At 37.7% G+C, this 17075-nt stretch overlaps 1 protein-coding gene across 1 annotated transcript in view; it reads left to right on the top strand.

The window, feature by feature from the left end:
- The window catches only part of Asph (aspartate beta-hydroxylase), a 200611-nt gene that overhangs the window by 158173 nt on the left and 25363 nt on the right, over window positions 1-17075 (top strand). The window contains exons 21-22 of the mRNA XM_013009269.1: window positions 1136-1225; window positions 6477-6614. Of these exons, the coding sequence (XP_012864723.1) occupies window positions 1136-1225; window positions 6477-6614 (228 nt within the window). The remainder of the gene's footprint in view (window positions 1-1135; window positions 1226-6476; window positions 6615-17075) is intronic.

Genomic DNA, 17075 nt, shown 5'->3' with positions numbered 1-17075 from the left:
GGCACCCCTCACCATGGCTGTCGCCTGGCTTCTACAAACATTCATATTCTGTCCCAAAGCCCTGCAGAAATGTGGGTTTCTCTAACTGAAAGAATTGTCCTTACATTTCTTTTGATCTAGGAAGGCCTCCTGGTGCTTTCACAGCTTCACAAACCAAACCAGGGGGCAGGAAGTAGTGGAGGGAGCTTGTAGTTTTTTTTACCAAACAATAATGCTTGAGTGATATCAATCAGTCAGTCATCATGCCACTTGCTACTTTCTAACATTATGCAAATAAAATTTCCTCTTGGTGAAGGATAATTTCTTTCAAGTAAAGGGACATCAAAGATAAAGATTTGTAGAACTTTTGACATTTAAGACTTTTGTTTTTGCTCTTTTAAATTCATTTTAATGCTTTAATCCTCTCATCTCCCCCACTTCCTTCTTCCTTCTCTTTTTCCTCTTCTTCAGGCTCATTCTCTCTCTGTCTCTCTGTCGCTGTCTCTCTCTCTCTCTGTGTCTTTCTCTCTCATATAAACTCCTTTTTTGGAATATAAATCTCAATCTAGTGCCTGTGTAAGAGATGGAAAAAAATCAGCTGTTTCAGAATAGGAATTGTTTAATAAGAATTACATTCCTCATGATTCCAGTTGGCTTTAATCCTTCTGTAAGTTTTATAAAAAGCTTCATTAAAAACTCATGACACGTGTGTTTTGAGTAGAGAAAAATATGACTCGCAGTTGGGCTGCCATCATTTCAAACATGAGCAATTAAACATTTTGATTCAGGAATAAAAAGACTCTAGATGGCATATGGTCATATTTGGAGAGCAAAATAAATGTGAAAGATGCCCAGCTAGAGAAATTATTTGAAATACTGAAATATGATGGTTCCCACATTGAAAACACATAACATAATCGTGTTGGACTTTATGATTATTCAACTATTAATGACTGATAAATACATCGTGAATTTTAACTTCCTGACCTCCTCCTCTTGCTTTTGTACTGTAAAGATGACCAGTGACCTTTTTACTGTTTTTCTGGTACTTAGATTTTTCTATAATACTTTTTCATATGCAGTAAATCTATGTAAACTAAGAAATAAAATCTGCTATTTAATTTCTTTAAAAATACTAACACTGTCTTTTCTACAGGAAGGAATAGAATCTGGAGAACCTGGCACTGATGATGGGCGATTTTATTTCCACCTGGGGGATGCCATGCAGAGAGTCGGAAATAAAGAGGTACCCGTTTGTGACTTTCTGTTCTCTCTAACAAAGGATAGAGTCAGGATGGGACAGACATTATTTCTAGAGGAAAGTGAAAACTAAGCAAGCACGTTGACTATAAACTTCTGGAGGCTGTGATTTAAGTTTATGTAGCTGTAGGTCTATGTAGGTAAATGACTCTAGGTTGATCCTATAAAAGATTTCTGGGATTTAGCTTTTATCGTTCAAGCAATCAGCTAAGTAGTTCAAATATAGTCTTTAGTTTGTTGTATGCTGTGTGTATGTGTGTGTGTGTATGTATTGTGTGTTTGTATGTTTGTGTATGTCTGTGAGTATAGAATATCTTTGGGCTGGGAAGGTGGCTCAGTGGTAGAGTGCCTTGCATGCATGAGGCCCTGGGTTCGATTCCTCAGCACCATATAAGCAGAAAAAGCCAGAAATGGCGCTATGACTCGAGCACTAGTGCTAGAGCACTAGCCTTGAGCTAAAGAGCTGAGGAACAGTGCCCAGGCCCAGAGTTCAGGCCCATGACCGGCCAAAACAAACAAACAAAAAAAAATAGAATATCTTTAAAATTGTGAAGAATATTAGAATATCTTTAAAACTGTGAAACAGAGACAGGATTATAAAATAATTTAATTTTAAAGATTATTGAACAGTTTAGTTAGGTTAATTTTGTTTTGTTTTGGAATTCTTAACATAGTTATTTTTAGAATGAAGTCCATTGGATTCCTAAGCACACTAATCCTGATTGTTAATTATGTAATTATGTAACAGTTTGAAATATTTAATGCAGAGTTTCAGTTTAACTTTCATAGACAGGTACTGACACAAAAAATGTAAGTAAAACAAGTTACATATTTTCTTTGTGATTATTACTTTTTTCCTGAGTGCAGAAGTCTGCCTCTGGAAACATGCTATCTGATTGCTAGTCATGACATCATGTACTACAAATTTTAGACCCGTTCCCATCCACCTTTGTTTGTTTGGTTCTATTGGATGGTGAAGCTCACCTCCTCTTCCTGCACCATTGCTGGGGTTTGGGGCTGAGATGTCCTTAGAGTAAGAAGATAAAAAGTTCACATGAAACGCTGAATCTTTGAAACCATTATATTCTGTATGTGAGGTAAAGTGACATCTAAGGATGACACAGCTTCAGATTTCTTAATTTTTTTTCCTTTTTTGGTCGGCCGTGGGGCTTGAACTCTGGGCCTGGGAGCTGTCCCTGCGCTCTTCAGTTCAAGGCGAGCACTCTACCTCTTGAGCCACAGCACCACTTCCAAGATGTCGTAACTTTTGAAGATCATAACTCCATCTGGGGACCTGCAGGCTCCAGGAAGGAAGGGAGGTTGTGACAGAGTAATCATATGGTAGAATTGGGGGAAAAATGGGTGATAAACATTGAGATCACTGACACTATTTTCTTTATATATTTCTATTACCATATACTGTGTTCTGCCCTCCATCAGTCAGTTAAAATAGGATGAGATATTAGAAGTAAAGAGAAAGAAGAGAAAAGAATTTGCTGACTAGTGATCATCATTTCATTGTTCCTTTAGACGTAAAAAGAACACCCTTTTGAATGAGAGGGATAAGAAAGATTTTGCTGGATAAATGTTCATGTCTTGACTACTGTAAATATAATTTTCACTAATTAATTTATCTTTGAATATGTCAGCATACAGAGCAAAGGGAGATAAAAGCAGTCTATGATCTATCTCATATCATAGATGAAAACAGGCTTTATTTCAAGGACAAAGAATTCACTATTAAGCACTTGTTAGGGACTATGTATTTGAACCTAGAGGATTATTCTAGCAGCTTAAGTATCATTAATATGCAAAGAACAGCAAAGTTGAATTTTGAAAGTTCACAAAGACTGAAGCAGCCTATAGAAGCACCATTTTATAAAGGAGGAAGATGAACCATGATAACTTGTGAAAATTCAGCTTTGGCAGTTTCCATAACGTCCAAATCCACATTCTAGTTTCTTATCTAGTTTTGTTCTCGAAGTCGAGATTCTCATATGGACTACCAGCTTAGTGACACTGTGCAATGTCACAGGGACAATTCAGTCATCGTTCTCTAAGCTCTTTGCTGCTAGGTTCCGTCTTCATGTCAACTTACCTGGTTCAAGATTCAAGTCAACAGCAGCTGCTTCCTTGCCTTAGCCCCTATAGCCTGTGTTTTTGGCTCTTTGGCAGGCACCTCCTTCTCCTCCTGCTCAAAAGGGCTTTATTCTAGCCCAAGACATCCCTCCTATATCACAGCAGTTCTCTATGTTGTTTGGGTTTTCTTTCAATTGCTTCCCCCATTCCCACTCCCATGATTCTATCAATATGCTGGTCTTAAAAATGAATTGCTGATGACACAAAAATTAGTGAGCCATCTGACTTTTCCAAAACTTGTTCGTTATAATTAAGACCAACAGGTTTAGGAAATAAAGTCCTAAGTTCAAATTGAACAAAATTACAGTAGTCAAATTAACTTCAAAGGTGAATGCTACATTTTCTAAATTTAAAAAATAAAGTCAGGCACCAGTGGTTCACATCTGTAATCCTAGCTACTCAGGAGGCTGAGATCTAAGAATCACAGTTCAAAGCTGGGCAGGAAAGTCTGTGAGACTCTTACCTTCAATAAACCGCCAGACATCCTGATGTGGTACTGTGGCTCAAGTGGTAGAGCCCTAGCCTTGAGCTGAAGAGCTGAGGAACAGCGCCGAGGCCCAGAGTTCAAGTTCCACGAGGGACACAAAATGCATGCATACATACATACATACACACATACATACATAAACAGCCATTTTTGCACGTGCATATGTGTATGTGTGTATGTATGTGTGTGGGTGCTGCATGTATATATGCCCGTCCTGGGGCTTGAACTCAGGGTATGGGCTCTGTCTCTGAGCTATATTTGCTCAAGGCTAGCATTTGAGCCATAGTTCCACTTCTACATTTTTTGGCAGTCTCATAGCTTCAAACCAGGATTCTCAGACCTCAGTCTCATTGTTTTTTAAGATATAAAAGTAGGAGAGAGTTGAGCTAGTTACCGGGGGCCCTGGCTTCTAGTTCAGAAATTTTAAGCAAACCTCAGTTTTGACATTTGTAAGATGGAAGGTTGGGGCTGTTAGATCAAATGAGATCAGATATGTCAGGCTAGCAGTAAACTAGTGTCACTGAAACACCAGGTGACACTGTGATTGTCCTTCACATATGATAGTTTTCATATAGTTTACATATAAATGCTGAAAACATGCTAAAAGGTTTTACCTCTGCACTATTTCTAGAGTTTTATAAGGAAGATATTTGAATTGATATAAAATACTATTGACCAAAACATATTTTTCTAAATGGACATGGTGACATTAGCCTATGATACCTGCACTTGGGAGACTGAGGCAGGAGGATTGAGAGTTAAAGGTGAGCCTGGGCGATATTGTGAGATCCTGTCTCAAAAAAACAGAACCAAACCAAACCAAAAAAAACAGCAGTAACAACCAATCACTCTTCAAAAGCAATTACTAGACTGTGCTAATGAAGAGGATAATTGTTGGAGTCCCACACACAAAAATGCCCAGGCAGAAGACAAAGGGTGTGCACACAGGGTGGGTAGCATGTGGTAGGGTCCCCTGGGAGGATATGGCTGGGGGTTCTTGGAGAAGCCAGATGGAGCAGCTACCCTGCCGCCAGCTGTCCCTGAATGGGCTGGCCTTCAAGGAGGCCAGGTGTATTATGTTACAGCAGACTGAGGGCACAAATGCCATCTCTCATGGCAAGAAAAATAAGTAAGTTAAATAAATAAACACAACATTAGAAACAAAAGTTCCTTTTTAAACATTTAGCATGGGCTGTCACTATTCTTATTATCAACTCAGAACAATATTTCCTTTCTAGCTACTTAATTTAGTGGAGTGTTTATATTGTCACCCTGGAGTAAGCCTCCATAAATGTGAACATGGAAGGAAAGTACACATGGGGAGGTGTGATTCCCGATTTTAGCATTCTGATTCGGTAAATGCAAATGTTCTTGAAGAAATTATGAAAACCACAACCCATTCATTTTAAAAGGAGACATAAAAATAGATATTACAAAATGGAAGCTGGAATGTAAACATTGTTTCCTTTGTTGCCTGACATTATTTATCTATTCAGTGAATAAGTTCTAGACTGTGTTAGACATTTGGGGAACAGCAAAACAAATGGGGCATGCAGCCTGTAGCTACAGTGCCTGCAGCTGTAGAGTGAAAATGAAATGCAAATGTGCATGTATACCAACAGGTTACAATCGGAGACCCAATAAAATAGCAATCTTTATTCACTAGATTTCACTCGATTGGGGTACTTCACAGGCAAGCTCTTTATTTAAATATCTCAAAGTACAATCAGTCTCTGACTCAATATCTTTAAGCTTTTACTTCTCCCAGTCAGGGAGATGCCCTTCTTCCCTCCTTTTTTAGGCTTAAGTCTCATGATTATCATCACGTTTATCATTTTAGACCTAGATCTCACATTAAAATGAAAATATGCAATATTTATCATTTTAAGTTTTTATTCATTTATGATAATGTAAAGGCCATACACATTCACCAGAAGCCACACTTCAAATACTGAGCTTGGTCTTTTCCCCTGCTAGTCATAGGCAGTGTGGTACTTACTCTCTTGTAGGATCTGAGAGTGGCCTCCAGCCACAGCTCCCAGTTGGCCACTGGGTCACGTGGGAAATGATGTTTTGCTGTATACCCTGTGTTCTGTGGGTTCAGTGGATCAAATGCCTTTTGTTTTAATTTTAAAAATAATAACACCCCAAGATAAGGACTCAAATGGTTTTTCTTTCTTGCTATTGTTTCTAACATATTTATAAGATGATTTCTTTGTTGCTTTGATGTCCCTCACCCACGGTATAATCTCTGTTTTTACCGTATTTGATGTTGGTATAATTTGGGGAGGGGAAGGAAAAAAAAAACAAATTGTTTAAATAGGGATACAGATGGACCCATTGCAACAATGAGATGTACAAGACTTCGTGTTGAAAATGATCTTTACAACTCTGGGGTGGGGACTGAGGGGGTGGGGGGGAGGGGGGAAGAGACGGGAGGGGATGGGAAAGGGAAACAAAGGATGAGGCAGCAATTCTTGGTAAGAAACGTACCATTACCTTGCTCATGTAATTGTAACCCCTCTGTATAGTATTTTCACAATTAAAAAAAGAATAATAACAATGTTTCATTGAAAGAGTAGTGCAGAACATAATCTTTCTGTTCTTTCAGGCATATAAGTGGTACGAGCTTGGGCATAAGAGGGGACATTTTGCTTCTGTCTGGCAACGTTCTCTCTACAATGTGAATGGACTAAAAGCTCAGCCGTGGTGGACCCCCAAAGAAACGGGATACACTGAATTAGTAAAGGTGAGTGCCAACCACGCAACCACAGTGGGGTCAGGGTTTCCATTGACTAAACTACCATTTAAATGATGGAGGGAATTTGTCTGGAATTGGCTTCTCAAACCCTTCACCTTAGGATACTCTTACACGCTTCAACAAGATTCATCACCCAAGGAAGTTTGTGGTGTGTGTGTGTGTGTGTGTGTGTGTAAGTGTGTGTGTGGTTTATATTTATCCATGTCATCCTTAGAAAAGAAAACTGAAAGAAAATTTCATTTTTTTCTTTTTCTCAAATATTCTTTTTTATTTTAAAAATTATACTGTGTACTTTTATTAGTTTCTAAACTTTTAAACTTTTTTGTATATGTTTTATTGTAAAGATATTGTACAGAGGAGTTACAGTTACATGAGTAAGGTAATGAGTCCATTTCCCATCAAGCATTGTTACCACCTCCTTTGTTTTTCCCCTGCCATCCTTTTCCTCCCCAACTCCTTCCTACTCCCCTCCAAAGTTGTAAAGTTCATTTTCAACAGTGTCTTGTACATCTCATTGTTACAATGGGTCAACATGTATCCTTATTTCAGGATTTTGTTATTTCCCTTCCCCTCCCCAAATTAGAAAAATGTATATACAAGATGCAGGACACCAGAATCAAATACAGTGAAAACAGGGGTTATACCATGGGGAAAGAACATACAAAAGAAACAAAAAAAATCACATAGTACATTAAAAACAACAGCAAGAAAGATAAAACCTTGTGTCCCTATCTTGGGGTTCATTTCGCTTAGCATCATCTTATGAATGGATCAAGAAAATGTGGTAAGTAGATAGATAGATAGAGAGAGAGAGAGAGAGAGAGAGAGAGAGAGAGATGTGTGTATGTATGTATATATATATAATGGAATTTTATGCCTCCATTAGAAATAATGACACTGCCCCATTTGTTAAGAAATGGAAAGAGTTGGAAAAAATTATATTAAGTGAAGTAAGCCAGGCCCAAAGAAACATAGGTCCCATGGTTTCCCTTATCTGCAATAACTACTGTATGTCTAGGACAAGCAGAAAAGGTCAAAAGCTATGAAAATTTTATTTTTATATATGATTTGTTTAAAAATAAGTAACAATATTACATGTTAATATAAATAAATTCAAAATTATAATGTGAAGATTGAAATGTTATATCATTTTACAATTTTTTAAATCTACATTTGGGGGTCATTCTAGAATTTGAGCTCAGAGCCTTGTGCTTCCTAGGTTCAGTGCTTAACTGTTTGAGCCACCAATCTAGCTTCTTACTTTTGAATGAGGTGTGATTCTCCTACTCAGGCTTTTCAGGGAGTTGGAATGATAGATGTATACCACCACATCCAGCTTTTTATTGGTTAAGGTGGATTTTGTGAACTTTTGCCTAAGCTAGGCTTGAATTGTACTCCTCCTGATCTGTAGCTTCTGAATAGCAGGGATTATAGGTGTCAGCCACCAGCACCTAGCTACAAGTCTTTTTAATAATCTGTTGACATAGAAGACAGGAGAATTTTCTTGACTGCATCATAGATGCACCCATTGGAATAGTGACACTATACATCATGCAGACTTTGGAACATTCCACTGTGGGTATGAAAAGAGCAAAGACCTCCTTCACGTTCTAAGAAAGCAGTTTTGGGTATTCCAAACTCCCTTAAAGATTAAGGGAAGCTCCCCCCACCCCACCCCCATGTCCTAGGACCACATTTTCAGAACTGCTGCTTCCCTTGATACAGGAAGAGAAATATTTATATCTATAAATATTTTATATGGTAGCTGATGTGTAAATAAAGAAATTAAGTGACTTTAGTAACATAAAAATTAGAAAGTTTTATTTTGGTATATTAAATCTGACTTCTAATACTGTGGTTTTGCTAGGGGTATGGTATGGTCACATATTTACTTTTACTGTCATAAGCCTATTCTTAGACACACGTAAAATGCTATGAATCTTACAGGTTAGGTGGGCTTCTGTGTTCTGCCCTGGGAAGTCTGTCATTTAATGCATGGTTTGTAGAAAATAATGGAATTCTGGTTTTCCAAAGATTGATTTTACATGTATATGAGAGAAGCAGGCGGGGGAGGACAGGAATGACAACCTGTGATATTCTACAGTCTGCGTGATAGATGTGTGGGGACTTGTTACATTGTTCATTCTATCTTTCAATGTATTCTCGATTTTTTCCCAGAACCTTTTGGCAAATGAAATGTGTCCTTAAGACTTTCAAGACTTCACAGGTTAATTTGATCTAGTTGGATGAAAGAGAAATTTCAATGTGGTTTCAGTGCTCTGACATTAGCATAGGTTTTCTTAAGACCTTGCTTGTTTTATTATAAAAGCATATGTGATAGTAATCTTAATGCATTTTACAAAGACCACCACTGTGACTCAAAGGAGTTTATAGATGAGAAAGTTATATTATGGAAATGATGCATTAATTAATTTTAGATTAATTTCAGCCGCCTCTGTATCCAATAGTAGCAGATGCATCCTATACTTGGCCATACTGGAAATGGTACAGTAACATCTTTCTTGATCAATTACATTTACACTTAGTGCTCTCAGTGATGTTTTTCTTATAAAATCCCATCTTCCTCAGAGTGGTCCACTGAGCTCTTTTGATTCTCTGTCCCTTCCTTTTTTTTTTCTTTTTTTAAAGAAAATTTATTGTCAAGGTGATGTACAGAGGGGTCACAATTACATACATACATATACGTCCCTCGTTTTTCTCCCACTTTCCCAAATCCCCCACGCACTACCCCCCACTGCCAGTTGTAAAATTCTTTTCCTGGTCAACTTTTAGTTTATTTTTTGTTATAGTTTTTAGGCTGCTTTCAATTTCAAATGATAGAAATGAGATTCAAATCTGGCTTCAACATGAACTTGTTTGATTCACGTTACTGGAAGCCAGCAGTAGAACAGGCTTCGGGAGCAGCATAGTAAGGGAATGATTTTCTTGGCCCCACACTTCCTCTTTGCTCAGCTGTCTCTTTATGCAAACCTTATTGCAAGATGGCTCCCAGTAACTATGGGACTGGAGAGTTAGAAAGAGTGTTGAGCTACCATATCAGCCTTAAATGGCCTTCTACTACGACTTTGTGGGGAAGGGAGTGGGAAGAGATAATATGGAGAAAATGAGGGAGGGGAGGAGGGAGGAGTTGGGGAGATGGGCAGGAAAGGGATGTTAGGGGAAAAACAAAGGAGGGGGTAACAATGCTTCATAGGAAATGTACTCATTACCTTACTTATGTAACTGTAACCCTCCTGGTCATCACCGTTATAATAAATATGCAAAAATAAAATAAAACACACAGTTGATTTCCTTTTAATGGTTTTGTTGTAAATCCCCAATGTACAGAAGTCAAAGCACATTTGTTAAAAGTTTTTAAATGGCCTTCTACAAACCTCCTAGGAGATGTTTTCTTTTTTACAATAGGCTGTCACAGTTACAGAGAGCCTGAGACACCAAGTAGTTGACAACAGTCTTCCAGAAAAAGTGTCCCATCCCATCCACCTGGGAATGGGAGCCAATATAAGCCACATTTCCACTCTGCATCAGTTATTGGCAAGGGGTTATGAGATGATCTTCAAGCTAACAAATCCTCCCCTGGGAGTCAGTAAAAGGTCAGCTTCCTTTGAACTGAATACCTGATCTGGAAGGAGTTGGACATCTAAACAAACTCAGGGTTCTGTTGTACAGGGAGTCTACAGTGCCTAGGTCCCTTACTGTGTGTTCATGTAAACTTGGACTCCAATAAATTTTATCTACTTCATGTTTTCCCTTTTTTGTTCATCTTCTAAGGAAATTGGTCCAGTGTGCTACAGCTGCTGAGAGAAGTTTTACTAAAGCTCTGCTACCCAAATTCACACTCTTTGTGTTTTATCTCGTTATATAGAAACATTAACATTCACTGTGAACATTTATTGACCTTGTAAAATCCTGATTAATACTCTTTTCCAGCTTTATAGTTTGACCAGTGTCTTAGTCCATTTTAGGTGCTATAACAAGATGCCACAAACTGATTAGCTTATGAGCAACAGAAAAAAATACCTATATAAACAAATGTGTATATATATATATATATATATATATATATTTCTTAGATTCTGAAGTCTGGAAGTCCCAGCTCAGGCTGCCAGGGGATTCAGTGTCTGGTGAGGGTTTCTTCCTCGCCAGATGAGGCTTATTCATTGGCTCTGCATAGTGGAAGAGGAAAGGCAGCTCTCTACATACTATTGAAATTAGACTAACATTAAACTCAACTAGGTTGTTTTGATTAAAGTCCTAATGCCCACTTGGATAGCCACAACTTCAAAAAAAAAAGACAAGCATTAGCAAGTGTTGTATGCATTTGGAGACACTGAAACCTTCACACATTACTGGGGGCTATGTATAGCCACTTTGGAAAACAGTATAGCATTTCCTCAAATAGGTAAAATAAAATTACTGCATGGTCCTCTAAGAGTATATATCCAGAAGAAGTGGAAACATATGTTCACACAAAACTGTGCACATAAACATTCACAATACCATTATTCATAGCAACAGAAATGCAGAAAGCCATGCAAAATATATCCATCCCAATAATAAATAAGTAAATACACAAAAAAGTAGTAGATCCACACGATGACACTTAATAGAATGAAGTATTGATACCTGGTACAGGATGAATGCATCTGAAACACATAATGCTAAGTAAACGTTACGTGCATGATTGTGTTCCTATGAGCTGCCCTAATCAGGCCAATCCATGAAACAGAGGCATATTCCTGTTTTCCAGACTTAGAGTTGTGGCCCTTCGGAGGTAAAGGGTGTGACTTAGAAGTGTGAACCTTACTAGGTAAAGGGTGTGATGAAAATGTTTTAAAATAAGAATGTTGATGATTACACAACTGTGTGAATATATTAAAGAACACTGAATTACCAAAATATATCTTAATAAGTCTATTAAACAATGGGAAACTATGATAAAATATGGTGGTTGAGGTTTATGTAGAGAAAACGTCTTCCCATTGTTGAAGAAACTGAGTTAATGATCACCAAGGCAAAACAATGAGGCTGTGAAAGCTTGCGCTCCTCCTGCATTTCTTTGCCTGGGTTGGATTTTTTTTTAATTGTCAAGGTGATGTATGGAGGGGTTACAGTTACATAAGTAAGGTAGTAAGTACATTTCTTGTCAAACATCTTACCCCTTCCCTCATTATTCTCCTACTTTCCCTCCTTCCTCAAGTTGTACAGATCATTTCTAACATACTGTCTGGTGAATATCACTGTTACACTGGTTCCCTTGTCGTTTGTCTCACCATTGTGTTGATCCTCTTCCCTTCTCTGATTCAGATAAACATATATACAATATCATGGTACATGGGTTGGATTTTGAGGTTTGTTCCTTAATAGCTGTGTGACCTTGAGCTACATTCTTTGCTTTTAAATTCATTATCTCAAAATGTTCATGGGCAGTGGTACTGTCCCAAACAGTTGCTCTAATGTTAAATTAGTCATAGACAGTATTATTATTATGGTTATAACTTTAATCCATTACTTTGTTTTATAGAAACAGTAATTTCTAATTTCTAAAAAAGCTGTAAAGTCAACTTGGAAATAGTGTATACTAAAATAACATAGTACTATGTAATATTTATTAAATGTTGCCTATTTATAACCAGTATGCTAAGTACTTTGTATTTCTAATCTGGTGTGTGTGTGTGTGTGTGTGTGTGTGTGTGTGTGTGTGTATGTGTGTCTATGTGTATCTGTGTGTGTAAGTGTGCTCACTTGTCCTGGAACTTGAAACTCTGGGCACTGTCCCTGAGCTCAACACTCTACCTCAGGTAGAGTGGAAATGGAGCTGTGGCTTTTTCATGGTTAATTATAGATAAGAGCCAAGGACTTTCCTGCCTGGGCTGGCTTTGAACCTTGATCCTCAGATCTCAGCCTCCTGAGGATTACTGGCATGAGCTACTGGCACCTGCCATAACTCTATCCTTAAAGCAGCTCTAAAACATATTACTGAGGCTAGTTATCTATAAATAAAGTAAGGATGAGAGAAGTCAAGAAATTTTCCTTGGTCCTTCACTGATGGTGACAGAAGGTACATGAACCAAGGTTTCCTTGGGTTCTTAGACTGTACCCCCGTTCCCATACCTTCTTTGTTCTGATGTTTTTGTTCTTAGGCCTTGTGTCCTTCTTTGTATCAGTCAAGAATTAACAAAATTTTGTTTAGGTGTACTTCTTGACTTTAGCTCTGGCTGTCTGCTTTTGTTTTGTTTTTCTTTTTTTTATTATTGTGAAAATACCATACAGAGGGGTTACAATTACATGGGCAAGATAATGAGTATATTTCTTATCAAGCATTGTTGCCTCCTCCTTTGTTTCCCCTTCCCATCCCTTCCCATCCTCCTCCCCCTGACCCCCGACCCTATCCCACCCCCACCAAAGTTGAAAAGTTAGTTTTTTTGACATTACAATGTGTACATCTCATTGTTGCAATGGGTCCACCTGTATCCCTATTTAAAAAATTTGTTTTTTTTTTGTTTTTCTTCTGAGAGGGGCAGTGCTTCTGGGGCTTCTTGAAAGTAATTTATATTGCCAAAAATGACTGCATAAGAAAGCCAGCTGTGTGAGGGAATCTAGGGTCCATTGCCCATTTGTTTAATTCACATATACCAGCATATCAAAATATTTTTTCATTTCTAAATTATAGATTTGAATACTAAAGATCATCATCCAGCCATTGATTTTGTTGTTGTTTTGCTGTTGTTTTTATTTTTGCGCTAGTCCTGGGGCTTGATCTCAGGGCCTGAGAGCTGTCCCTGAGCTTTTTTTGCTAAAGGCTAGTGTTCTACCACCTTAACCAGAGCTCCACTTCCAGATTTTTGTGTGGGTACTTAACTGGAGATAAGAGGCTCATGAACTTTCTTGTCTAGGCTGGCTTTGAACCACGATTCTCAGATTTCAGCCTTCTGAATAGCTAAGATTATCCTCCGGCTCAGTCATTGATGTTTTATAATAGGAACCTTTCAGATCCAGTAGCTGCCATGTTTGACCAAAATATTTGCAAGCTAATTATACTTCTAGCCCTTCAGTGACATGGATAGCATGTTTTTTTTATTCAAGTTATTGCCACTATGTTCCTGAGAGTTGGAGTATGCATTTGCCTGGAGGCATGGATAGGTGTTTAGTAGATCAGCCTTGTGTTGTCTTTCCCTCTATTGTATTGTCACTCTTCTTCCAATGAAGAAGAGTGGTGATTTGGCAGCTCTGGCACTGAAGTGTGTGCACCTCAATGAAAGAAATTACAGAAAAATATTCTAGGAGAGTTTTCTCATAGGGGCTTATTTTCATTAAAATGGAGTGGGTTGCTGTCCAAATCATCAATATCAAAGTACTAAGTACCTTGGAGGTATTTAATATAGAAATGGAAACAGAAAAATTGATGAAAGTCTTGGCTAGATTAGAAAAAAAATGATCTCTGGTAGCTAGAGGAAAGTAATCATACCTTAACAGGTTTGCTCTCCTTTTTTTTGATTTGCTCTTTGATCCACACAATTCTATGGCCAATTTAGGTGTACACATGCATCTGTAGTAACCACTGTAGTATATTGAAAATGCAGTAGACAAGAGCAAATTAAAGTCATAGTTTAAAATGTCTCCTTTGTATTTTCCTCTACCTAGCTATTCACATTCATCACTGGGAAAAGGAAATAAAACAACAACGATAACAACAATAAAACAAAACAAAACAAAAACCACAACCAGCTTGTACTCCTTTCTGATTTTCCAGAGCAGCTGCTCTGATCTAAACAGATACCATGTCAGTCAAGTTTACCTTTCTTATTGTGGTTTTATTCAGCTGAAAAAGTGCCCACAATACTGGGCCAGGGATATGGCAGAGTGCACAAGAATGACTGATTAGAGTAGCACTCCGTCGCTCTCCCCTACACTACGGTTTTTATTCATTAAGAAATCCAGTGTAAATGAAAAACGTAACCTTGACCAAAATAGGATTTATACAGCAGTACATTAGTGGTTTCACATTTCTGTCTGATTAAATATTTAGATGTTTTCAGTGAATTGCTTTTGAAATGAAATAGATTGAGAAAGGAGCAAAGATGTCAGACTTGCAGTAGAATTAAGCTACAAATTAAAAGGATTTGTAATTTTATATAAAAGTGACACTGGCATAAAGAAGTGCCAAAAGCAATTCTTTAACATTAATGCAATGCTTTGTTCTTATTTTTCTAACTCTAACTTGAAGCTTTTGGAGTTTGAAGGATCCCTTCCTGAAAGGTTATGACAAAACATGATGGTATTCAGAATTTGATGATTATGTGACTGAAAGGTGAACCTTTTAGAAAGGGCCCTACAATTAGAGGCAGATTAGTTCTGCTCTCATCTGACACTCAGGGCAAGTCTGAACTTCAGAGGTTTCTTTTTTTTATCTCTAAATTACAAATAATTACTTCAGTTCCCTCTCCTACAAGGGGAGGGAACAAAACCAAAGCAGAATAAGATTCCGCACCTTTTATGTTTCTATGTGCTGCTTAGAAGTGAACCCCAAAAATTGTATGGCTTAGAATAGCACTTCATTTGAATTATAATAAGAGCAAAACTAAATAAAATATTTTATAGTCTCCTTCTCCAAACAAAATTACTGATTTTCCGTAGTTGTCAGCATAAAAATATGTCTACAAATTACCTTCCCCTCTGACTGTCTTTAGGAAATTTGATATTTGAGAGTAATAGCAGACTCAACCTGTAGGCTGTACTCCTTTTGGGATTCTAAAATGTTTGATCTGATAATTCATGAACTGTGTCTTAATACACACACATATTAATGCATCCGTATGCATATTGTGGTTTGTATCTGTTTATCAAACCATTTGCTTATTTATGCATGGTCTGTATTTTTATATACAAAGAATTTTCAGCTCCTTTCCATGAGGGAGACAGTGCTCAGAGTACTGTTCCAGTTTGTATAGGGAAGCTGGCACCTATATCCCCCTTTACCTTTCTTGAAGGATAACAGCTTACTTGCCTAGTGGGCTAGTATTTGAGAGACATGTGTCTCATTTGTCTTTTAATTTCTTTTTTTCCCCTCTTTTTCTACTGTCACCCCTGTCCTTCTCTCTCAGGTTTTCCCTTCCATCTCTACCTACAAATCTATAGCTTATTTTCAACATGGTGTCTAGTGAGTACCACTGCTGCATTTGTTCACCCATTGCTCCCCCCACACATACACTTACTCTCCCAAAGACAGATAAAGGAAAGAAAAAAAAACAGCAAAGATAAAACCCTTTTGTTTCAATTTCCTGGAGTGTATTTTGATAAAGATTATTTTATATGACCAAAGGTATATAGATAGCCTTTGTGTTCCTTTTCCTCAGAATCTCTTCCTGCCTTTTGGTTTCTTGAAGCTTATAGTTTGGATGTTTCTTATGGCCATCTAGACTGTCTTTGCTCCTTTCTCTCAGGGGAAGAAATGATTTTTGTTTCTCTCATTCTTTAAAAAGAGCAAACTCTAGTTCTCCAAGATATCTTTTGTCCAGTGCTGGATACTTTCCATTGCCTTTTATTGTTTCTTCAGTAAAGATAATAAGAGACTAGATACAATGGCAACAGCCAGCCACATGTAAAAAGAGAATCATGACTACATAGCCTGCTACATTCTGTCCAGGATGCCAGACTGCTGGATTCAGTGACAATCCAGAAATCTGAGCAACAACTTCTGTAATATTTCATGCCAAATGGCCTGGACTTGGTTAATAAATGACAGCTTTCTTCAGTTTTTAACAACCCGAGAAAGCCAACTGTGTATCTCCTGGATCCTTTCTTACTTTCCCCTCCAATCCTTCCACACATCTGCCTGTCTTTGAGTCTACCAAAACAAAGTGACCATTTCTGACTCCCTTGCTACAACTACAACAAGCTCAGAATACATATCTCTTGTTTTTCTCATTTGCATGGTTCTTGTACAATAAGAAATAGCAACTGCTCTTTCCTTTGTGCCAGTACTAGGGCTTGAAGATATGGCCTTGCATTCTTCCTTGGCTTTTTCACGTAAGGCTAGTGATCTCCCACTTGAGTCAAATTGTTCCTGTAATGCCCCTAACACCCCTAGAAGTTTATTAAAGTTATTGCATCGAGGATTTTCTGTGAGAGTGTTGTGTTGGCTGTGGTGTTTGTTCTGAACTCACAACCTTCCTTTACACTCTGGACCCCCAAATGCTTTGGGGTACACTGTGGAGTACACTGTAGTGCAGCCATGTGCTGGTGAAGATTTAGGCAAGTTGCTTTTATCTCTAAACATTAACATAATTTAATTTCAAATGTAAAATAATAGTTGCCTCTCAAAAATAAGACACATAATTCCTAAAATGAAATAGTCTTAACCATTAGCATAGTCTTAACCCATTAAATAAAATTTGTTATACAGTATACTGTAGCACCATTGTTATC

The sequence above is a fragment of the Dipodomys ordii genome, unplaced genomic scaffold, assembly GCF_000151885.1.
Source record: "Dipodomys ordii isolate 6190 unplaced genomic scaffold, Dord_2.0 Scaffold9, whole genome shotgun sequence".
In the NCBI taxonomy this organism is placed as follows: domain Eukaryota; kingdom Metazoa; phylum Chordata; class Mammalia; order Rodentia; family Heteromyidae; genus Dipodomys; species Dipodomys ordii.
This window is presented reverse-complemented; position numbering and strand designations above follow the sequence as displayed.